This window comes from Dendrobates tinctorius, unplaced genomic scaffold (genome assembly GCF_039654945.1).
Source record: "Dendrobates tinctorius isolate UK_male_01 unplaced genomic scaffold, ASM3965494v1 ptg000046l, whole genome shotgun sequence".
In the NCBI taxonomy this organism is placed as follows: Eukaryota; Metazoa; Chordata; class Amphibia; order Anura; family Dendrobatidae; genus Dendrobates; species Dendrobates tinctorius.
Genome location: NW_027361714.1, coordinates 45763562 through 45789173, shown reverse-complemented (window position 1 = coordinate 45789173; position 25612 = coordinate 45763562). Strand labels below are relative to the sequence as shown.

The window sequence follows — 25612 nt, the reverse complement described above, 5'->3', positions numbered from 1 at the left end:
ATTCTATTTTTTACAGCGATAGGAAGCGATGCCGGGCGCTCGGCATCGCTGTGCTGATCGCTGGTGAAGCTGTCTGTGTGACAGCTCACCAGCGATCACATAGCGACTTACTAGCGATCCTGACACCTTGATATCGGTGTCGGGATCACTGGTAAGTCGCTTAGTGTGACGGGGCCTTAAGTGATGTTCCCTGGCGGCAGGTGTTGAAGCCGGCTGTCATCATTCTACCCTGCTCTGCCGGCAAGCAGAGGAGAATGATGAGCATTATATTAAAGTCTGAACGACAGCCGGTGGGGGCTGTGGAATACCCCGATCATCCACCACCTGCTGTCACTGTCAGCAGTTGTCGGATGATGGGGGTAAAAGTCCCAAAAGCCCCCATCTCCAGTCGTTCGGACTTTAATATAACGCTCATCATTCTCCTCTGCTTGCTGGCAGAACAGGGGAGAATGATGACAGCCGGCTTCAGCACCTGCCGCCGGGGAACAGCGCACAGCGCTTACTGTAGTGCTTCTTCCCCGATGTCGATGTATGTCACACGGAGGATATCAATGTGTGTTCTCTGTGTGCATGTGTGGCGCCCCTGAGGGTTCAGTTGCCACAGAGGTACTGCACCTCCTCCTGAGGTGTGGTGCCCTACTATCCAGGTAAGGTGGAGACACCTGACCACACTCCAACACCTGCATCCCACACAGCATAGTAGTGTAGCAAAGCACCTTTGGTGGCTCCCTGCTTGGAACACGAAGCGTGCTGGGAGGCGGGTGGAGTTTAGTTTGCACTAAAAGAGCGGGAAGAGGATAGGATTTAGTCAGTTAGTTACAGGAGTCTGACGAGGTCAGTCTGTGAAAGGAGATCCCCTGAGTGGGATGGTTGAAGGAAGTGCTGCAGCGGACCTCAGTGATCTGGGTCCGCTGGCACAAGACAGGAACATTGATAGAAAGCCTGACTCTCCAGAAGAAAGGATTGATACGGAACGTGAGGAGAATAAGAGAACAAGAACAAGGGTTAGAGGAGAACCCTTCCCGAGTTCTAAGCGCAAGGCCGGGGTCCGATCCCCGAGGTTGTATGGATACTAATGGTCCTGCAGCAGACACCGGAGGAATAGAAGTAGTGACCACTTTATTCCCACACCAGACTTGGGGGCACAACAGCAACGTGTGTGAGCGGAACTAGGTAGAAGGAGTCCCCGAAGCAGGCTACACCTGTCTGCCGTACAAGTAGGATTCTTAGGAACATCTGACAGGAGGAACTCCAGTGATAACTCAGTACTGTGAGTACTTCACTCAAAGGCGCTAAGAGGGAGACGTTCAGAAAAGGCACATATGTTGGCGGAGTGTTGGAAAGGAGTACTTCATCTTGCCTGGAAGTTGGCTGAGCTCCTGACCCGGAGGACATGGCACGGATGCGGGCACCTGTACCACAACAGACTGTGAGTAAAGCTTTGGAACTACATGCCCTGTTGTCCTCCACTTATTCCTGCGCCAGCCTGCCCGACACCGCTACATCCCTCCTGCGCCCGACACTACACCATCTAAGTGTCACTTCACCTACACTGCCCTGGGACTACAGCCCTGCCTGTGGAGGGCTATAACATCATTGCTGCACTACACCATCTGTCCCAGAGGATCTGTCTGCAGCGTCGACTTAACATTTGCCGAACACCACAGGTGGCGTCACGAATCACTTATAAACTTTCACCACCATAAGCACACTGAAACAACCCCTTTTGCAATGGAGCCCCAGGGCCACGGACCGGGTCACTGCTGCTGTGACAACTCCCGTTGAGAAGATCAACCGGCCCGGTACCGAGTACCCCACGCCCCTGGCGAGTGAGGGCGCTCCACATGTGTGCGGGACGTTTTGCTGTCCGAGCTCATGGCAAAAAACGGACATGTGTCATGAACTCATTTTCTGCTCCACCAGTTGAGAGTTCCCCTTCCGTTCTCCCTCTAGTGGTGACAGGAGATAGTGCTGTTGGTTTAAGTGGTAGTGATCTGCCACCTGAGGAGGAAGATAACGATTGGATCTCTGGAGTATCAGATTGGATATAAGACAGCCGATACCCTATCCGGGTGCTGGTGATTCAGTCTGCTTCTCAGGTCCTGGACTTCAGCTCTCTTCCAGTCTTCTCAAGTTAAGTTTGTTTTTTGCTAATGTTCACACTTGCGCTTGTTGGTCAATTCAGTTTTTTGTGTAATCAGCCTGCCCCTGCTGAGGTTACGTTGAAATTCCACTCCTATTGATCAGTATTTGCCAATCTGCTTTTTGTCCCTTATTAGATTGGCCTCTTTTTTGCTCTGTCTCAGAATATTTCAGAGTGCTGATATAGGTTTAGAAGTCACTTCAAGGTTAATTTTGCTATCAGAAGTGTTGGACAATATTTTTGTAGGTTTTTTTTGGCAGATTGCAGACAGTGTCTTTCCTTTTCTGTCCTTTTTAGTTAGCCGGGCCCCATCGTTTGCTCAGCCTATTTTTCTGCCTTTGTTTGTATTTTCATCTTGTTTCACTGTCAATACATGTGGGGGGCTGTCTTTCCTTTGGGGTCTGCTCTGGGGCAGTTAGTTTTCCTCTTTTTCTGCTTTAGGCTTATGTAGTTCTCCGGTTGTGACGAGGCATCTAGGACCAACGTAGGAACGCTCCATGACTGCTGCTAGTTGTGCGGGTAAGATCAGGGATCTGCAATTTGCATAGTTACCAACTTCTCTGGTTTTCTGAGACTTAGCTTGTTGTCTTTTTTTCCTCTTCGGTTTCCCATTCATAACAGACATGTGAGCTTGTCTGTGTGTTTTCACCCGAACACATGGGCTGCAAAACGTGCAGTACACATGCACACGGAGAACAGTGCACACTGTCCTCCGTGTACAGTACATGGACGGTCGCCGGGGAAGTAGCACTACTATAAGCCGCTGTTCCCTGGTGGCAGGTGCTGAATGGGGCTGTCATTATTCTCCCCTGCTCTGGCTGCGAGCAATAGGACCTGCAGTCACGTGACTCCCAGTTTGCACTGCGGTAACGTGACGGAAGGTCCTGAAGTTACAATGAAGTGCCTGAATGAGCAGCTCCTGCTGCGCGCCCTCGCAGGAGGAGGATGTCGGCACAGACACAGGAAGAGCCACGGGGGAGCTGGAAGCATGGAGCCATCATCGGAAGGTGAGTTAAGTGTTTGCTATTTTATCATGAGCTTGCCAGCAGGGGGGAATATAGGGACGGGGGGCCCGTGTGTATGCCAGCAAGGGGGAACATAGGGACGGGGGCCCGTGTGCAGGCCAGCGGGGGGAATATAGGAACGGGGGGCCCATGTGCATGCCAGCAGGGGGCAATATAGGGATGGGGGGCCCATGTGCATGCCAGCAGGGGGGAATATAGGGACGGGGGGCCCCATGTGCAAGCCAGCAGTGGGGAATATAGGGACAACGGGCCCTTGTGCATGCCAGCAGGGGGAATATAGGGACGGGGGCCCGTGTGCATGCCAGCAAGGGGGCATATAGAGGGAGGGGGGGCCATGTGAGTGCCAGCAGGGGGGCATATAGTGACCGGGGGTGCCATATTCAGGATGGGATGGGTGAGCTATCTGCAAGCACAAGAGGGCAATTTGCCAGGATGGGGGTTATATAGATACCAGGATGAGGGACATATATATGATTTGAAAGATGGACACTGGCATTATAAGACACACCTCCATTTAACATAAAAAATTTTTTTCTCTTTTTCTTCACCAAATTTGGGGGTGCGTCTTATAATCAGGTGCGTCCTATAAAGCGAAAAATACGGTATGTAAATTGGTGATATATTTCCTCCTGCAACACGTTCGTTTTGGAATTGTATAAATTAAGTTCAAACGTGTAAGCAATACTTACTGTTCAGGAGCCGGTAATCAATAACGGGGTATGAGCCACGGCGTTCAGAGAGAACACCCGTGTGACCTCTCACTCGAGCATCTCCTGTAAGAAATAAAAAGCCTGAAAATTAACATTTTCACCTTGCTAAAAAGAATAAATAAAAGGTAAGGTCACATGTAGCAGCCAAGGGTGGGCTAATAACTGCAATAGCAAGATGTATTACTACACATTGGTGTGTTTCTACAGTAAACATTTTTATGCCAGTAGATTTTACAGGTAAAAGATATCAATCGCATAACAGGCATTGCAACTGTCTAAACCACTTTGTGTGGCCTCCCCTTTATGAAAAATACCTACTACTAGAAGACTTTGGCTATGTTCCCTATATAGCTGAACGTTATCCAAATTCTGAACACTCGTGCAATCCGTTTCTGCGGGTTCAATAAAATGATGAGTTTGGGTTACGGTAAATGTTTTTGGAAGGCAAAAAGAGCAAAAAATTGTAATGCAAATACATATACAGACACAAACAAAACAGCGCACACCATACAAACATTTAGAAATAAACAATTATTTCTCATCAATTACAAAAGTGCATTTCATAAAAGACACAAATGGATATATCAGACCAAAAACAGAAGCAAAACTAAGCATCCTGGTTACTTGTCTTCACATTGGCGAGGTACTGTGTTGTAAGTACGTAAGTACTAATATTAATTAAAACAAAAAAAATAATTTGGAACTAGGCGTGCATGAATTCACACTGTGTATTTGAGGGGTCAAGTACATGACAGTCCTGAGCCCAGAACCTGGTACGGCAGTTCATTGAGCCTGTATGAAATTGAAGGCAGAGAAAAGTACAGAAGAGTAATAAGGCAATCTACATGAGCCAAAAAGCTGCAATGTGACAGTTGCTGTAGGGAAAATGTCTGATTTTGGCTAGTAAACTCTGAGAATTCTTGCAAACCCCAGGTATCTGTAATCTGTACGTATAAGAAGACAATATTAATTGCCCCAAGAAGAAAGGAAACAAGGCACAGGTTCCACAAACACAGAGAACAGGAAACAAAAAACTGTACAGACAGCAACAGACAGGATACAGTGACGATTATGAATTAGTTTCCTGTCAAATAACTGCACAGAGAGAGACAAATTGTCTTAAAGGCACTGTACAATATTACACAGTATATTAGGTACACCTTTTGCCCCATAGCATAGGAGGAGCATCCACTCTCATCACCCAATGTGACTAAGTTTAGCCTCATTAGACGTGTGTGTTGCACATATCGGTTATATCCATTTTTTTCCCTAATAATTAATTATAATGGGTACATTATAATCTATAGTACTATTCAGATGTCTGGGTTTACTCCTGGACCATGTGTTCATGCAATACTCATGGAGACATGTCCGTTTCTCTCTGGTGTCATGGACAAAAAGTACCAATACAAGTCTAGAGGCCCATAAAAGACATACAGCACATCTGTGTGCTGTCTGTATATAACATTGCAAAGGATAGGAGAAGCTGTGTATCCATCTGTGAAAAATGCGGATTACACCCTGATGGCGGAAACGGACACGGGGACCATACACTGATGACACCCTGACAGTCAAAACTGAAACACTGACCATATACTGAGGACACACTGATCCAAAACACTGATGACACCTGTACCATTTTTTTCACGTACATGTTTAAACCTAAACATGTGAATGAGGCCTAAAGCAGAGATTCTCAGGGACATAGGCTGTGTTGTGGACCATGCATCTAAGTTGCCTTGTATGTCTTTATTGTGTAATCCTAAACAGCAATCTTGGCCCTTAATTTAATTGTAATTTTGCAGTCTTGAGGGCTTGCTCATTTAAGAAAGGTCTTCCATTTTCTTAATTATCCAGCACAACTTTGGACATGCCAATCTTAATGAAGTGCTCACTGGAGTATGGCGCATAAAATTCATTATTAGATGCATGACACTTGACAAATTAGGTGCATCTTCTCACTGGCATGCAGTGCCAGTACGTATATGCCTTGCAAGAAATGATACTGCAGCCTGGAACTGGATTAATGTTCCTGGAGTAATAAATGCCAGCACTTTTGCTGAATTTGTAGCTATGCCCCATCCTACCCCGCCTCCTCCCCATTTTGGTTGCGCTGCTTCAAACTGACGTAAAAAACATCAAAAGTCTGTAAACTTTTTTCTTAGCAATTCTGCAAAAATTTTACCACTTTTAGAAATATTTTACTCCAGTTTATAGGCAAAAACACTTTGATGACTTGACCCAAATCGCTATATAATCATTACATAGTATCATTTATCAAAATATCCACGCAGACATAAAAAATAAATGCCGGCAAGCAATTCAGAGCAACCGTTAAAATAACAAAAGGAGCAGTGCAACTGAAAATGTTATAGTTGTTAAATCCATTCAACAATCACAATAATTGTAAAATTAATTAATACCAGATAAGAGATATTTCCAAATGATATCAATAACAAATAGAAGTCTACAACATTCTACTCTCTTCCATACACCATCATAAGTATCATGGACTACTCCAATGGTCAGAACCCATAGCACAACCAAAAAATGAAATCAGTTCCATATTTCTATTCTTTAATATTAATGTTATCAGTGGCAAAACAAGTAAACTTTCAGCTTTCATACAAAGCTAGTCCTCTGTTTTGCACACTCATGGGATGAGTGACATAAGAAGGAAGGATATTGCCGTCTACCACCAAAAGAGAAGAGGAAATAAAACTCTGTGAAGTATAGTTCATATATATATATTTCTTCTCAGACAGAATGTAGCTGTCTCCAGTCACAGTTGGGAACAGTTTAGAAAACAAGTTTAAGGAAATACATTCACGTTGCGCAGAGAAAGCAATCGGCATCCACAAGTTGTCTTCCCTGTCGTGTATACACCGTGACAGAATTACTGCGCGTCTGTGTGAGGTGATTCAGTGACATTTAGGTCTACCCCTCCTCATTCCCTTTATTTGAGGTCTCGAGCAGTCACATATCACCTTAACAGATTTATGCTTCCAGTTTTGGGGAAATTGAGACCTATTATTTTGCCTCTGATGCAGCAGCAAAAAAGGCAAACAGTTCTGGGATGTATTAAGAGAACCATAGAGTAGGGATCACGTGAAGCAATTATCCACCTCTTCTCCTCCTTGGTCAGGCCTCATCTGGAATACTGTGTCCAGTTCTGTGCACTACATTTTAAAAAAGACATTGAAAAACTGTAGCAAATTCAGAGACGAGCTACCAGGATGGTGAGCGGACTACAAAGTATATCCTACGAGAAACGGTTAAAGGATCTGGGAATGTTTTAACTTGCATCATAGAAGGCTAAGAGGAAACTTAATAGCTGTCTACATATATCTGAAGGGCTGTCACAGTGTAGAGGGATCATCCTTATTCTCATTTGCACATGGACACACGAGAAGCAATGGAATGAAACTGAAAAGGAGAAGACACAGATTAGATATTAGAAAAAACTTTTTGACAGTGCGGGTGATCAATGAGTGGAACAGGCTGCCATGAGAGGTGGTGAGTTCTCCTTCAAAATGAAAGCTAAGTGGAGGTGTCAATTTGATTCATGTTGTGCTAGTCCAGCAACCAGTCTTATCCTACTAGTCAGCCAGTCTTCACTTCCGAACCTGAAGTGCAATAAGGTCTTATCCATTGAACAATTTCTATAGGTGAGGAGTATGATAACTGTTCACCTTTTGGGGTTGTTTAACCCACGCCTGAATAATTAAGGATTGGCAGCTGCTGCAGTACCCTCAGGTTGGGAGATTCCGCCATTAAGAGAAACTGGTATGAAGATAGGAGTGGTAGTCTGCGCTGCTGATGTAATTCAAGAAATCCAGAACAAGTAATACAGGATTGACCATGTGGTTTATTCCAGTGAAAGGTCTGGCATTGAAGAACACCCTTCCTATACAACATAGGTTAAATGTTACAGGAGAATATCGGTTTTATTTTATAAGGAAAACTTTACAACTCTCAAATGTAAATAAATGACTTGACTTATCATATGGCAATCATCATTTCCCGCAGTACTGTCTACCTATAAATTTTAAAACTATTTATCTTTAGCTCATTAGATTCAAAGTACATGGGATTACAAGTTGAAAAAAATACATAACGTACATTCACACAGACCCATTTTTGGAAAACGGATCACACACAGACAGCTCACGGACTAATGTTAATCAATGAATTGATGTAGTTTGCATGAATGGTTCTCCACATAGACCGATGGTCTTTGTGAAAATAAATCACAGGATCTGCTAGTCTCATTCATTTTCAAAAGGGTATGCAAAAAAAAAGATACTATACAGAGAGAATAGGCTAGAATTATCACTTGCGGGTCTTTTTTTAAAGTCATTTTTATTTCTTTCAACTTCTGAAAGTCAATGAATAAATAAAAAATTGCAGTTTCTCCTTCAGCTTTTAAAAAGGAGGAAAAAAAATTGATGCAACATGGATGTAAAACAGATACAAAACAATGGGAACGTGGATGACGCAACCAGAAAATAAGTCAATTTTAACTGGATGTAAAATTGGAAAAGGATGCGTGAATTTAGCCTTAAAAGGGTTGGTCACTTTATCTTTATTTTAACCAATGTGTTGCATGTATAGTTTTGTGGCACCTACTAGCATTTAAGTATTACAAGTTCTCTCCTGCTCTTGCTAGTGCATCTTTCCTCACATACGCTACAGGTCTCCTGCACTAACAAGTGAAAGTATGAGAATCAGTTATATTTATATATTGGTAAATGCCATAAAATCATGTCCACCACCAGTGGCGTCACTTGAAGCCTGTGGGCCCCAATGCAAAAATCACAAAATCTCCAGTTGGGCCCCCAACTATCATTTTAATAATATTAGTCTTCTCATACGCACTATTGGGACCTTTTGTGTTCCCATCGGCCCTAGTGCCACTACTACCAGTGAACCCATTTTTGTTACAATCGAGCTGGTCTGGTGTCAAATGTATTATTCTGTGGCATTGCAGTGCACACTTCCTAGACTGGAATTTGATTTCCGGCATTCTGGATGCCCCTTGCAATTACTAACTCCCCATGACATCATGAAATGTGAGGCCTAGTCACTTGGCCTGATGTGACAATTATGTGCATCACATTATGAAATTATGATGTTGTAGTGGCCTACTCAATGCAAGAGTCACCCAGGGTGCCAGTATTTGAGTATCGTCAGCAGAAGGTCACACTGCCCTGGTCGACTGTCCAGGGTACAGAACCAGGCTAGTGGAAATCTTTTTGCCTATCTCAAATTGTACTCCATTGTATGCTGGCACATATGAAAATGTTCACCGCCAATATGGTATGAAAGTAGTAACATATAAATACCATGTTGTGAAAGACATATGTTCCTAGCTAACTCTTACAACTAAAGTTTGGTTGTAGATAGTACTACAAATTAAATACAATTTGTCCTGTAAGTGGGCACATTTTGATTAGTTTGTGGTAATTTCAACTTAGTTTTGTATGAAAAATATATGAGCAGTTAATAACAATATTCTAACAATATTCCCTTTACAAAAAAACCCTCTAGTACAGTTTCTCTAGATGGAAAATGTTAGTTGTTGGGTAGCCACACAACCACCTCACAGAAATAGCAGGCCCACAAATGTGTTACGTGATATTGATCAATAAAAAATAATAGCCAACTCAGTGGAATATATATATATATATATATATATATAGAGAGAGAGAGAGAGAGAGAGAAAGAGTGTGGCATGCTGTGAGGCTTCATGATTTAAGATACTACCATCCTTGTAAGCTTTGCTTACATAGCATGCAGGCAGATACTTGTAGTACCTTATACAAATGTAAACCTATGAAACTGTGGCATTTGACTCGAAACGTGGGTGGCATTACTAACCGGGTAACTTCTCAAATGTTCTCCTTCTGTTCTGCTCAATATGAGGAAAATATAAAAACCACAACCAACTTAAATTGAGAACATTTCAAAACTGGTTTTAGCAGTCAGTCGCTACTTATGTCTCATCTCCGAAGGGGTAAAAATGTATTAAGCAAATGAAACTTCAGCTATGACCTCTGAAGTGTGCCAATCTAATACAAAGACTAATTACATGGCCAATACTACTAAGAATCTACAATCATATGTATACAAAATCCAAGATGCAAAAAGCCAATTTACTGGTTGTACGGAAACCTGGGCCATTACTTCATGAATTGGGAAGGTCCAAGTCATCAGATTTACGGTAATTTGCTAACATGACATCAATGGTTACATATAAACAAGTGAAAACTCACATCTTTCTTGCATTTTATGAGGATATACAGAGTAAAATGTGTCATAAAAAGTTATTACAGTCATGATTATGAGAGTTGTAGGTTATGATTGTACTTTTATGCCATGCAGGTTAGAGCTCTCTGTTCCTGCCATCAACTGAGTTAATTTTTATTTAAATTCATTTTTTAAACATTGATGTCCTGTGTAAATCCTGAGAATACAGGACACCTTGTGTTATTTTTGTATATAAAGTTTCTGCACATAACATAGTAGAAACTATTACTTATTGGATGCAGTATGTACCCACCTAGAACAAAAGTGGATCCAGCTTTAACCACAACCCCCAAACACTCAACAGTCCAAATGATAGCGTGCACTTATATCTCCTTGCTCTAAAACGACCATACAGGTCTGAAACATGTTACATAGGTTGAAAAAAAGACGTAGGTCCATCAAGTTCAATCTTTCTCCACCAAATGTGCATTTTGTCCCAAAAATAACTTTGACCCCCAAAATTATGTGTATTGCCTGGGAACGCAGCGGATATTTCTTTTCTGCTCTTTGAATTTTTGTGCTTTTGAGCGCAACCATTTTTTGTGCTTTTTATAGCAATAGAGCAATTCTTTTTAGATGTAAGTGCTGGCCATCTTTGGAATGTTGCTATTACTGGAGTATTTTGCATGTAGTGGACAAGCGAGCTGATTGCTCCTTTTTCACCTCAGTTTTGTTTGGAGTCTACGACAGTCTTATACCCTGAGCCCTATCCTCAAAGAGGTTAAGAGAGGCAATGTGTTGGCGACTAATCACTATAGCTGTCCATGTGCTTACTGTATCTGCTGCACAGAAGAAGAAACAAAAGTCTATGAATTTATTTTCCATTCCAAAAAAAAAAGAACAAAACATTTTTTTATACTTCTGTATAGTATGAAAGTTCTAAGACTTTTCAAACCACTTTATGAGCAATTATCTTTATACCTGTTAAAAATTGTATGTACCGTAAGTGGCTCCCTAATCTGCTGCTTTTCCTCAGTCTATTACCTAGCTTTAGCTGCACTGATGTCAGAACATACTCCATTTGGAGTACAAATGATGACAGTGGAAGGTCAGCAGCTATGTCTCACCAGGAGATTGTTCTCATTAGGCCGGGGTCAGACATGCAAGAAACTTGCACAAGTCTCGCAAGTCAATACCTGGCACTGCCGCCGGCACTCGGGACCGAAGCGTGCGGCTGCATAAAAATACATGCAGCTGCACGCTCCTGCACGAGTGCCGGCGGCAGTGCCGGGTATTGACATGTGAGACTCGTGCGAGTTTCTCGCATGTCTGACTCTGGCCTAAGCAGGACACTCAGAGGAGGAGTCAGGTGCTGATCCATTCACTGCCATCATCTGTACTCCAAATGATTAGATTCTGATATCAATACAGCTGAAGGCAAGCACACAGACCGGGCAAAAGCAGTCACTTACATGCATTTTTTTTACAGGTATTAAGACAAATCCTCTAAAAAAATGATGTAAGTTTCAAAACTTTCCATACTAGACATGATTATCAAAAAATTAAAGTTTAGTAATTCTTTAAGAACTTAGAAACCACACAGAACTGCAATTTTACAACAAGAAGCAATTCATTAGTCACTACCTTCCTTAATTAATTCGGTTCTGGATTTGCAGGTACAACTAAACACCTCCAAAGAGAGAATCGCAATAAATCTCCAAATGACAAAATCCTAAAATGTTTGGCTGGAATTCCCTTGCTTTATATTACATCTGTGCTAGTTCAATATGTATTAGCAAAATCTCACCAGTGGAAGATTTTTTTAAAAAAAGGTTCTAGGTAAGAAATTTACATTACAGCGAGGAAAGAATTATCAACTACAGGAGAAAAAAAAAAAAGATTTCAGTAAATGTTACACACAGTCAAAAAATTCTTATCAGATTGTTCCCCAGGGATGGTCCTCTTAAATGTGCTCAGTTCATGTGTCACTCAGTTTTAGAGGTTTAGGAGCCAGAAAATCAGCATGTAGTGTATTACAGATGGACAGAAAAGCTAAATTCTCCTAAGCATTTGCCTCGAGTGTTACCATCTGTAAATCCTTAGATACTGCTTATAGATTTCACGTCGATGTAAGGGTGCGTGCTTGCGTGCATCCATGTTTACAAACTGCTTTCCTGGCTCCTTCAAAGTTCAAGTAATATTTGGATGTCATTAGATGCCTTTCTAAGACAGTAAACCGAAAACAAAGAGAGGATCCACACGTACAAAGGAAATGACCTGTGCAACATTATTTACAGGAGACGTGGAAATAGGGTTTCAGTAAGGTCGGGGGGGGGGGGTGAGGCATGTCTGAAGCACAGCATAAAACTGGCCTTTGAGATAGACTGTAAAGGAAATCCTGCAATGTGTTGACTTTCTACTCTTTCTGTTTGCCACGAAAACTGCCAAAATCTTGTGATCTCTGATCATTACATGATGGGGATTATTTTACAAAAAACAGATACTTAGTGCCACCTTGTGATTTGTGGATCCTGTATATTTAATGTAAATCTCCTGATCTATTTATGTCCACTAATACAAAAAACAAGCAATATGAGAATGTAGAACCTCATGCATTATTATTTACTACTGGGAAAACACAAGCATTTTGCTCTTGTATGTAGTATGCACTAAAAAAGTGAATAGTGAGTATTATGGCTACTGTTACCAAAAGGGAAACATGGGAATGTGATATGGTACCCAGATATATATTGATTCATATATGTAGATGGAAAAGGTACTAGAAAACACCCTAAACAGCACAATTTGAAATAAAACAAAAATGAACAATAAATCAAAATATACTTAGATCTGTTATTATAGTGCCTACCTGGTGTACTTTGGAAACCCCTACAAAAAACCAATTCACCATCGATTGAACCTGGACGTGGTGCAAGGAGTATTACTTGCTCGCCAGTCGTTTGCGCTTTGAAAATAACACTCCCACCACAGGGAAAGAATAGTAATTATGACGCTCTGACCAACCAAAAACCTGCTGAACAAGATAGTAAGAGCCCTAGTTGACATGCATCATCTAATAGCCAACGGTTGTAACTTCCAAGCCTAATGTCAACTACTGTCATCTGGGCAAGTTAAAAACACTGGCTCCGATTCATCAGAGGTTTTATGCCAGAAAATGTCATAAAAAAATTGGGGTGTGATTGGGCATGGTAATCCTTGCTCTTCAAATGTACTTGAAGCGGTTGCATTCCTTGTGCCACAAATCTTACTCCAGTAACTGACGGGAGTAAGTTTTGTGGCAATGCACGCCACTTTGCGGCTTGGCTGATTCATTAAGAAGCATGTACCTCCTAATCAATCAGGTACCTCACACTCCAGCCTGGCTCATCAAAAGTGGCATGAAAAATGCTAGTCTTGATGAATCTTGACCACAGTATCCTAAACCAAAATATATGTGTTTAGAAATACGCATTTTATTTGAATATTGATAAAAAATATGACATGGAGTCCCAAATTGTAGGTCACAAAAATGTATGAAAATAGGAACCTAATCCCTGTCAAAGTATTGCAGGTGGAGACTTGGGAATCATACATTATTGCATAGCTAATACAGTTGAAAAAGATTCAAGTTCAACTTAAGGATGGGAAAGGATAAAAGGAAGTGGAGCATGCACAACCACAATGCATGATCCAGTCCACTGCAAAAGAGTTAATATTTCTCCACTGATCCCAATTGCCGATCCAGTGGACTATACATTAAGAAAAGAACTTTATATATTTATAAAGTTATTCACGTCATGGTCTTCTAAAGATCCATTAGCTAAGTTTGAATAGAGAACCAAGGATCACACGAAATATAGAAATATGTAATGTATGCGCTAATTTGAAAAAACAAAACAAAACATGGATCCAAATAACCGAGTGCCAGACTCTGTTGATTGTTTTTATTCAATGTAATAGAAAGTATCCAGATACGGACTTGCCTACCCCTTTCTTCTCAGTGACATCACAACCAAACTACAGTTTCCAGCTCAATATAGTAAGCGGGTGTTTAATGTCTTGTACAGTGAGGTCATTTTCATTGTTTGTTACCATTTGTATATGTACAAGCTTAACATAAAGAGTTGCAGTCTCACTGACCAACACTGCATGTGGGACAAATTCTATAAGAATTAAAACACAGGAAACATGCGTGTAAGCTTTAAATATGGTGCAGCATGGTGGCTTAGTGGTCAAGACTGTAGCCTTGCAGCACAAGGGGCTTGAGTATAAATCCCAATTGACTGACCGATCAAAGTGCTAGTAAGAACGAAACGGCCATCGTCAGACATTGCTCACTCCTCCCTCCAGCCTCCCGGCCATGAAGTTTTAATGTGGATCGCTAAATAAAGCGGACTTTTTCACCTGGATCGGTGAGTGCTATGTTATTCTTTTCTCTCATTGGATAAATCCCACCAAGGATAATTTCTGCTTGAAGTTTATATCATCTCCCCATGATGGCGTGGGTTTCGTCTAGGTGCTCTAGTTTCTTCCAACACTCCAAAGACAGACTTATAGGAATTTTAGATTGTGAGACCCAATGAGGACAGCGATGATGTAGAGTTGAAACTAGAAGTTTACATACACTATATAAAAAGACACATATGCATGTTTTTCTCAATAACTGACATGAAATCAGAATAAACCTCTCTCACTTTAGGTTAATTAGGATTACCATAAGTATTAATATTTGCCAAATGCCAGAATAATGAGAGAATGTTTTAAGGCATTTTATTACTTACTGCAAAGTCAAAAGTTTACATACATTATGCCTTTAAACAATTCTGGACTGCCCATATGATGCTTGTGTTTTTTTTTTTGGCAAAATCTGAGTTAATTAGAAACACTCCTGTGGATGTATTTTAATGCACACCTGAAACACACTGCTTCTTTGTGTAGCATCATGAGAAAGTCTAAAGAAATCAGCCAAGATATCAGGAAGAGAATTGTGGACTTGCACTAGTCTGGTTCATCCTTGAGTACAATTTCAAGATACATGAAGGTTCATCGTTCATCTGTAAGAACAATTATATGCAAGTACAAATGAGATGGGAATGTCCAGCCATCATATTGCTCAGGAAGGAGATGGGTTCTATGTCCCAAAGATGAACGTGCTTTGGTCCAACATGTGCATATCATCACAAGCATAAAAGCAAAAGACCTTGTGAAAATGATGGCGGAAGCTGGTAAGATTGTGTCAGTATCCACAATGAAACGGGTACTGTATCAACATGAGCTGAAAAGCTACTCTTCCAGGAAGAAGCCATTACTCAAAAAGAAACAAAAAAAAGCCAGATTAATGTTTGCAAATGCACACAGGAACAAAGACCTTAATTTTTGGAGACATGCCCTGTGGTCTGATAAACTAAAGTAGAACTTTTTGGCACAATGACCATGGTTACGTTTGGAGGAAAAAGGGAGAAGCTTGGAAGCCTAAGAACATCATCCCAACTGTGAAACATGGGGGTGGCAGCATCATGTTGTGGGGTTGTTTTGCTGCAGGAGGGACTGGAGCACTTCACAAAATAGATTGCATCATGAGAAAAGAAGATTTTGTGGCAATACTGAAGCAACATCTCAAGACATGAGCCAGGAAGATAAAGCTTGGGCGGAAATAGGTCTTCCATATGGATAATGATCCAAAGCATACTGCTAATATGGTAACAAAGTGACTTAAGGATAACAAAGTCAATGTTATGGAGTGGCCATCACAAAGCCCCAATCCTATTGAAAATGTATGGACAAAGCTGAATAGGCAGATGTGAGCAAGGTGGTCTATAAACATGGGTGAGATACACCAGTTTTGTCAGGAGGAATGGGCCCAAATTCCGAACAACTATTGTGAGAAGCTTGTGGAAGGATATCCCAAATGTTTCACTCAAGTCATTCAGTTTAAGGGCAATGGCACTAAATACTAAAATGTCTGAAACTTTTAACTATGCAGTAACTAATAGAAAGGTCTTAAAACATTCTCTCTCATTATTGTGGGATTTGGCAAATAATAATTATGGTATTCCTAACTGACATAAAACGGGAAAGGCTTATTCTGATTTCATGACAGATATTGAGAAAAACATGCATATGTGTCTCTCTATATAGTGTATGTAAACTTCTACTTTCAACTGTATGTACAGTGCTGTGGAACTAATGGCACTATATAAGGGGGTAAATAAATAAATATAAAAATGACAAAGACCTAAGAAGCGTGCATGGTGGCTCTGTAGTTAGCAATGCAGCGCTGGGGTCCTGGGTTCAAATCCTACCAATGACAACATCTACAAGGAGTTTGTATGTTTTTCCTGAGTTTGCGTGGGTTTCCTCCCACACTCCAAACACATACTGATAGGGAATTTAGATTGTCAGCCCCATTGGGGACAGTGATGATGATGTATGTAAAGCGCTGCAGAATAAGATAGCGCTATATAAGCAAAGCATAATAAATAAATAATACTAAGCGTGAGAGGCACTTTCTGATGGTGTTGCCTGTTGCAATATTCATAGGAAGATTGGACTATTAAAGCCAGAATGAAGAAATGGTTATGTAGGAGTGAGAACTTTTAAGAGAAAGAGAACAATCATGAATGAAGAGGGCATTTATTAAAGAAAGGTGCCGGAAACACTGGTCTGAGATACATATCTGTATCTCTGTATTTAAGGTCGTTTAGGGAATACTGCCAGGAATAAGATCCAACATGGCCACTAATATCTAGGATAAATCTACAAATACCTTAGTAAGGAATTTGGAGTTAATTTTGTAGGTACCGATTCAAGACCATCATTACCTGAGAAAGAAGGGCATCCATAGCTTTAGAGAACCCTGCATTACATTAGCAACCCATTGATTTTGAATGGGGTCTGTAAAATGATTTATTTGCCCTGTGGCAGTGCTTCTGGTTTTACTGCTTACATAACATTGTCCTGGTGTCCTGCTTGCAGGACGATAATTGCCAGTTCAGTGGTTTCTTATTACAAAGCCAGACAACTCCATCAAGGGCAAATAGAAATATCAAGAGAGGCTTCAAGTTTCTCAGTGCAATGTTAGTAATGGTGAAACAGTGCAAAGTAAATGTAAAACCTATGACAGAAATGAGTTTCAGATGTAAAGAGGACTTTTCACTGGATTTTTCAATTTAAACTTAGCACCCTCTACAGTTAGCGATGCGCCACTGAATCTAGAACAAGTTTTTCTTTTCCTTCTGTGGCCTTAACTTCCAAAATTATATCCCACTGGTAATAATAATGTAACTTTTCCCTTCACCCAACTGGGCATATACCATAAAACGTCTCTGTGGACCGTGGAAACACAAATTTAGATTGTGAGCCTCAATGGGGACAGTGATGATAATGTCTGTAAAGTGCTGTGGATATTAATGGCGCTATGTAAGCGAGTAAAATAAATAAAATTAATGTGAAATTTTCTTTCATTTAAGTTAGACTTATATAAGAAAGAAATAAATAGAAGGGCTTTTTATATCCGGTGGGTATACTTACACGTCATGTTTATAGTAGCACCAGCTATGAACACAATCCAGTCTGTATGGTGACCCTATGCTGAAGGATGCCATAAGTTTCTGCTTTCACATTATTATATTATATCTGTCCTAGATTTCTACTAATTCTACTTGTGTCATATATAGTGAGGGAGGGGAAGACCTAAATGCCCTGTCTATGCTTTATATTTAATTATAGCTTTGATTGCTAATAGAAAACAACTCACCACATGTGAAGAATTAATAATAACTGTCTACCTTGTCAGAAGAAATTGGTGATGAATCATATTTCTTAGAAAGACGGACAATGTTTCTGATAGACGGTTGTGTCATCAAGCAGCTGCAACCCAATAATTGACATTGGACTTATTTTTAGTATATATAATTTAGAAAAAAATGTCCAGCATACACTACTCTGTACTCATGTGATATTAAAAAAGCACAGTGTGATCATAACATAAAAGAAGAAGCATCTGGATTGGCAATGCAAAGTTCCGGGTTCTTCGACATTGACTAGCAACTTCTACATTGTCTTATTCGGTGTTCATCTATTCTCACACAATGGACAGATGTGACATTGCTTCAGCAAAAAAACATCCGGGGACATCCATGTTAATGTAATAATTGTAATATCCTTTTGTGCCTAGCGCTGTACTTGGTTATCTCTGGTAGGCCCATACACAATAAATGGTCTGGGCCATCACTCCATTGAAAGAAAGCAATTCAGAACCATGTTCTCAAGATTGGTAAGGGTTCCAAAAGTGCCCCCCCAAGTGATTAGCCATCCATCACCTATCCTGTGGATTAGTAATAAATTGATATGATGGGAATAACCCATACATTATTTCAAATATGGCTTTATATAGTTTTTAGGATACTAGTTATTGTTTTTGCAAAAAATCACAATCCCAGTTTCTGGTCTAGTGTCAGTATAGTTGAGTTGTGATGATTATGTGGTGTGGTCAATGTGTCATATGCAAAGAAAATTAGGACAATGTGATTGATTGCAAGGACAACTTGAGGTATGTGAAAGTCAGACAACAATGAGCTAAGAGCTGCATATCCCACAAAGTGTCCTTTCAAGAGTATGGTACAGATTCCAACAGGGTGGAAGTACAATTTAAAACATATTATTAAATATGCATGTAAATGGAAAACAATGTACACATGCTATTAAAAAATGATTACGGTAAGTGAAGAGTTACAGTTGAATCCAGAAGTTTACATACACTATAAAAAGACATATGCATGTTTTTCCTCAATCTCTGACATGAAACCAGAATAATCCTTTCCCATTTAAGATCCGTTAGGATTACCATAATTATTAATATTTGACAAATGCCAGAATAATGAGAGAAAGATAGAGAATGTTTTAAGGAATTTTTATTACTTACTGCAAAGTCAAAATTTTACATACATTTCATTAGTATTTGGTACCATTGCCCTTAACCCCTTAATCCCATATGACATACTATCCTGTCCATGTGCCCTGGGACTTAATTCCCAGGGACGGGATAGTACGTCATAGCGATCAGCGGCACCCACATGGTGAGCGCCGCTGATCGCGGCTGGGTGTCAGCTGAATATCACAGCTGACACCCGGCACAATGTGTCAGGGGCGGTCCGTGACCGCCCCCGACACGTTAACCCCTTGCACACCGCGATCAAACACGATCGCGGTGTACCGGGGGTTAAAGGGAAGCATCGGCAGGGAGGGGGCTCCCTCCGTGCTTCCCTGAGCCCCCCACGGCAGTGCAATGTGCAGCGCTGCTGCGGGGGACTGCTTCCCTGCAGGCCCCTGAATCCAAGATGGCGACGGGGACCTTCAGGGGCCTGCAGGGAGCCGGCTTCCTCAGTGCCTGCAAAGCGCAGGCACGAGGAAGCCTGCTGCACTGCCTGTGATAGATCGCTGATCTGTCACAGTGATCTGTGATGTGACAGATCAGCGATCTGTCACAGGACAGTGATGTCCCACCTGGGACAATGTAATAAAGTTAAAAAAAAAAAGTGTTGAAATAATTAAAAAAAAAACGCCAAATAAATTAGAAAAAAAAATAAAAATTCCCCCAATAAATTCATTTTTTGGTAATAAAAAAAAAACAATAAAAGTACACATATTTCGTATCGCCGCGTCCGTAACGACCTGCCCTATAAAACTGTCCCATTAGCTAACCCCTTTAAAAATAAAAAACGAAGCAAAAAATAATGATTTATTATCATACCGCCGAACAAAAAGTGCAATAACGCGCAATCAAAAAGACGCATATAAATATCCATGGTACCGCTGAAAACGTCATCTTGTCCCGCAAAAAACGAGCCACCATACAGCGTCATCAGCGAAAAAAAAGTTATAGCTCGTAGACTAAAGCGATGCAAAAATAATTATTTTTTATATAAAAGTTTTCATTGCATAAAACCGACAAAACATAAAAAAAGACCTAAATGAGGTATCGCTGTAACCGTACTGACCCGAAGAATAAAGCCGCTTTATCAATTTTATCGCACGCGGAACGGTGTAAACGCACCCCCCCAAAAGAAATTCATGAAACGCTGGTTTTTGTTCATTCTGCGTCCCAAAAATCAGAATAAAAAGCGATCAAAAAATGTCACGTGCCCGAAAATGGTACCAATAAAAACATCAACTCGTCCCGCAAAAAATAAGACCTCACATGACTCGGTGGGTCAAAATATGGAAAAATTATAGCTCTCAATATGTGGTGATGCAAAAACTATTTTTACAATAAAAAGTGTCTTTTAGCGTGTGACAGCTGCCAAACATAAAAACCGCCATAAATAGTAAATCAAACCCCCGTTATCACCCCCTTAGTTAGGGAAAAATAATAAAATTAAAAGAAAATGTATTTATTTCCATTTTCCCATTAGGGTTAGGGCTAGGGTTAGGGCCAGGGCTAGGGGGTTAGGGCCAGGGCTAGGGGTGTGTTGGGATTAGGGTTTGAGTTAGAATTGGGGGTTTCCACTGTTTGGGCACATCAGGTGCTCTCCAAATGCAACATGGCGTCTGATCTCAATTCCAGCCAATTCTGAGTTGAAAAAGTCAAATGGTGGTCCTTCCCTTCCAAGCTCTGCCATGCGCCCAAACAGTGTTTTACCCCCACATATGGGGTATCAGCCTACTCAGGACAAATTGCAAAACAACTTTTGGGGTCCAATTTCTCCTGTTACCCTTAGGAAAATAAAAAATTGGAGGCAAAATTATCATTTTTGTGGAAAAAATGATTTTTTATTTTCACGCCCGGGCGTTATAAACTTCTGTGAAGCACTTGGGGGTTCAAAGTGCTCACCACACATCTAGATAAGTTCCATGGGGGGTCTAGTTTCCAAAATGGGGTCACTTTTGGGGAGTTTCAATAGTTTAGGTACATCAGGGACTCTCCAAACACACATGACACCTGCAGACCATTCCATCAAAGTCTGCATTCCAAAATGTCACTACTTCCCTTCCGAGACCCGACGTGTGCCCATACAGTAGTTTTCTCCCACATATGGGGTATCAGCGTACTCAGGACAAATTGGACAACAACTTTTGGGGTCCAATTTCTCTTGTTACCCTTGGGAAAATAAAAAAAATGGGGACTAAAAGATCATGTTTGTGGAAAAAATACGATTTTTTTATTTTCACGCCCGGTCGTTACAAACTTCTGTGAAGCACTGAGGGGTTCAAAGTGCTCACCACACAACTAGATAAGTTCCTTAGGGGGTCTAGTTTTCAAAATGGGGTCACTTGTGGGGGGTTTCCACTGTTTAGGTACATTAGGGGCTCTCCAAAAGCAACATGACACCCGCAGACCATTCCATCAAAGTCTGCATTCCAAAACGTCACTACTTCCCTTCTGAGACCTGACGTGTGCCCATACAGAAGTTTTCTCACACATATGGGGCATCAGCGTACTCAGGACAAATTGGACAACAACTTTTGGGGTCCAATTTCTCCTGGTACCCTTGGGAAAATAAAAAAATTGGTGACTAAAAGATCATGTTTGTGGAAAAAATACGATTTTTTTATTTTCACGCCAGGGCGTTATAAACTTCTGTGAAGCACTGGAGGGGTCAAAGTGCTCACCACACATCTAGATAAGTTCCTTGGGGGGTCTAGTTTCCAAAATGGTGTCATTTGTGGGGGTTTCCACTGTTTTGGTACATCAGGGGTTTTCCAATCGCGACATGGTGTCCGATCTCAATTCCAGCCAAAAACGTCAAATGGCGCTGCTTCCCTTCCGAGCTCTGCCATGCGCCCAAATAGTGGTTTACCCCCACATGTGGGGTATCAGCGTACTCAGGACAAATTGCACAATAACTTTTAGGGTCCTGTTACCCTTGAGAAAATAAAAATTGGGGGTGAAAAGATCATTTTTGTGGAAAAAATATGATTTTTTTAATTGTACCGCTGAACGTTATAAACTTCTGTGAAGCCCTTGTGGGTTCAAAGTTCTCACCACATATCTAGATAATTTCCTTGGGGGGTCTAGTTTCCAAACTGGGGTCACTTGTGGGGGGTTTCCACTGTTTAGGTACATCAGGGGCTCTCCAAACGTGACATGGCATCCGATCTGAATTCCAGCCAATTTTGCATTGAAAAAGTCAAACGGTGCTCCTTCCCTTCTGAGCTCAGCCATGCGCCGAAACAGTGGTTCCCCCCCACATATCAGGTATCAGCGTACTCAGAACAAACTGCACAATAAATTTTGCAGTCCAATTTCTCCTGTTACCCTTGGCAAAATAAAAAAAATTGAACCTGAAGTATTTTTTTTGTGAAAAAAAGTTAAATGTTAATTTTTTTTAAATATTCAAAAAATTCCTGTGACGCACCTAAAGAGTTAATAAACTTCTTGAGTGTGGTTTTGAGCACCTTAAGGGGTGCAGTTTTTAGAATGGTGTCACTTTTGGGTATTTTCTATCATATAGACCCCTCAAAGTGGCTTCAAATGTGATGTGATCCGTAAAAATAAAATGGTGTTGCAAAAATGAGAAATCGCTGGTCAATTTTTAACCCTTATAACTTCCTAACAAAAAAAAAATTTGGTTTCAAAATTGTGCTGATGTAAAGTAAACATGTGGGAAATGTTACTTATCAAGTTTTTTGTGTGCCATATCTCTGTGATTTAAGGACATAAAAACTCAAATTTGGAAAATTGCGAAATTTTCGCCAAATTTCCGTTTTTTTCACAAATAAACGCAAGTTATTTGAATGAAATTTTACCACTAGCATGAAGTACAATATGTCACGAGAAAACAATGTCAGAATCACCGGGATCCATGGAAGCGTTTCAGAGTTATTACCTCATAAAGGGACAGTGGTCAGAATTGTAAAAATTGTCCCGGTCATGAATGTGCAAACCACCCTTGGGGCTTAAGGGGTTAAACTGATTGACTTGGGTCACGTGTTTGGGATATCCTTCCACAAGCTTCTCACAATAGTTGGTCGGAATTTGGGCCCATTCCTCCTGACAAAACTGGTGTATCTCATCATTTGTAGGCCGCCTTGCTCGCACCTAACTTTTCAGCTTTGCCCATAAATTTTCAATAGGATGAGGGCTTTGTGATGGCCACTCAAAAACATTGACTTTGTTATCCTTAAGCCACTTTGTTACCATTTTGACAGTATGCTTCGGGTCATTGTCCATTTGGAAGACCCATTTCCACCCAAGCTTTAACTTCCTGGCTGATGTCTTGAGATGTTGCTTCAGTATTGCCACATAATCTTCTTGTTAGGAACGGCGGAACGCACTAAATAAAAATGAATAATAAAGTGCGTTCGCCGTTCGGGGTCCACTGTGCAGTAGGTGTAACAACCGCTGCTGAGTGATGACAGAGGAGCAATATGGCGGTATGATGCACACGGGTTCACCTTCACCCGGAGTGCGCAGAGCAGGCTCTGTTCACACACAGAGGTGCCGCAACAAAAATATACAAAACACTGAACCTGTTAGTGACACAGGCTTCAGATAGCATACAAAACGCTGAACCTGTTAGTGACAAAGGCTTCAGGTAAATGCACACACGGTATCTGGTCACAGGAGCAGGACCCAAGACAGAGGAGCTGTATCCCTCTAGACCTACCGTGTGCACGGCGTCGCTGCTGCGAACGCCAGGAAGGGCTGCAACTGCAGCGCGGCGTAAGACACTGCCGCTCGACGACAAAGCCAGATAGCAAGCGCGATGTCGGACGCTAGCGTAGCGGTGTGGTGTGCACAGTGGCTTAAGGCTTGCCACTGACTGGTACTGACTGCTAAACTAATACCCTATCACCATGCATAATATCAGAGGGAAGGGGTTTCAAATGAGTCAGTCACCAGAATCATACATCCATCACCATTCACACATAGCAAGTATAGTCTATACTAGCGCATGGCGGAACAGCCATGCACACCTTTTATAGCAGCCGGGACCTTCTGCACGCTTCCAGATCTCTGAGATGGACCAATGAGAACTGGAGCGGGACCTGAGCACATGACTCCCGATCTCCAATGGGAGATCGTCCCATGAGCATGCCCAGTAAGAGGACAGAAGGACTTAGCCTCAGGAGAGATTTGCTGCAAGGCAATCTCCTCTGCAGTGGAAAAATAGGAGGGTGCAGAATGTGAGGATCTGGATCCCTGCTGAGTAAACGCAGAAATCCGACTCCTAACACTTCTTTTCTCATGCTGACATCTATTTTGTGAAGTCATAGAATCATAGAATCGTAGAGTTGGAAGGGACCTCCTGGGCCATCTGGTCCAACCCCCTGCTCAAAGCAGGATTCGCTAAATCATCCCAGTCAGATGTCTGTCCAGCCTCTGTTTGAAGACTTCCATTGAAGGAGAACTCACCACTTCTCGTGGCAGCCTGTTCCACTCATTGATCACTCTAACTGTCAAAAAGTTTTTTCTAATATCTAATCTGTGTCTCCTCCCATTCAGTTTCATCCCATTGCTTCTAGTCTTTCCTTGTGCAAATGAGAATAAAGTTGATCCTTCTACAATGTGACAGCCCTTTAGATATTTGTAGACAGCTATTAAGTCTCCTCTCAGTCTTCTCTTTTGCAAACTAAACATTCCCAAATCCTGCAACCTTTCCTCATAAGACAGGGTTTGCAGACCGGTCACCATTCTGGTCGCTCTTTTCTGAACTTGCTCCAGTTTGTTGATGTCTTTTTTAAAATGTGGTGCCCAAAACTGGACACAATATTCCAGATGAGGTCTGACCAAAGAGGAGTAGAGGGAAATAATGACTTCACGTGATCTAGACTGTATGCTTCTGTTAATACATCCTAGAATTGCATTTGCCTTTTTTGCTGCTGCATCACACTGTTGATTCATATTCAGTCTGTGATCTATTAGTATACCCAAGTCTTTTTCACATGTGCTGTCACTTAGCCCTATTCCTCCCATTCTATATATGCTTTTTTCATTTTTATTGCCCAGATGTAGTACTTTGCATTTCTCCCTGTTAAAAACCATTCTGTTAGTTGCTGCCCACTTCTCCAGTTTATTTAAATCTTTTTGAATCCTCTCTCTCTCTTCTCTAGTATTAGCTATCCCTCCTAGCTTTGTGTCATCAGCAAATTTAATCAGTTTACCCTCAATTCCTTCATCTAAATCGTTGATAAAGATGTTGAACAATACAGGGCCCAGGACAGAGCCCTGTGGTACCCCACTTGAGACATTCTTCCAACTGGATGTGCAGCCATTTACGACCACTCTTTGGGTCCGATCACTAAGCCAGTTATGAATCCACCTAACAGTTGCCTTGTCCATTCCATACTTAGTCATTTTTTCAATAAGGACTGTATGAGAGACTTTGTCAAATGCTTTGCTGAAGTCAAGATATACTATATCTACAGCATTTCCTTGATCCACCCAATCAGTGATACCGTCATAGAAGGAAATTAAGTTAGTCTGACATGACTTATTAGTTACAAACCCATGCTGACTCTGTTTAATCACTTCATTCTTATCC

The 25612-nt window shown here is 41.3% G+C and overlaps 1 protein-coding gene across 3 annotated transcripts in view; it reads right to left on the bottom strand.

Moving 5' to 3' along the window:
- PDE7B (phosphodiesterase 7B) overlaps positions 1 to 25612 on the bottom strand; it is a 532888-nt gene that overhangs the window by 60240 nt on the left and 447036 nt on the right. For 2 of the 3 annotated variants that reach the window (XM_073575865.1, XM_073575863.1), the window contains one exon: positions 3858 to 3941. The exons of the other annotated variant lie outside the window; for it this stretch is intronic. In XM_073575865.1, the coding sequence (XP_073431966.1) occupies positions 3858 to 3941 (84 nt within the window). The remainder of the gene's footprint in view (positions 1 to 3857; positions 3942 to 25612) is intronic. 3 annotated transcript variants of the gene reach the window in all.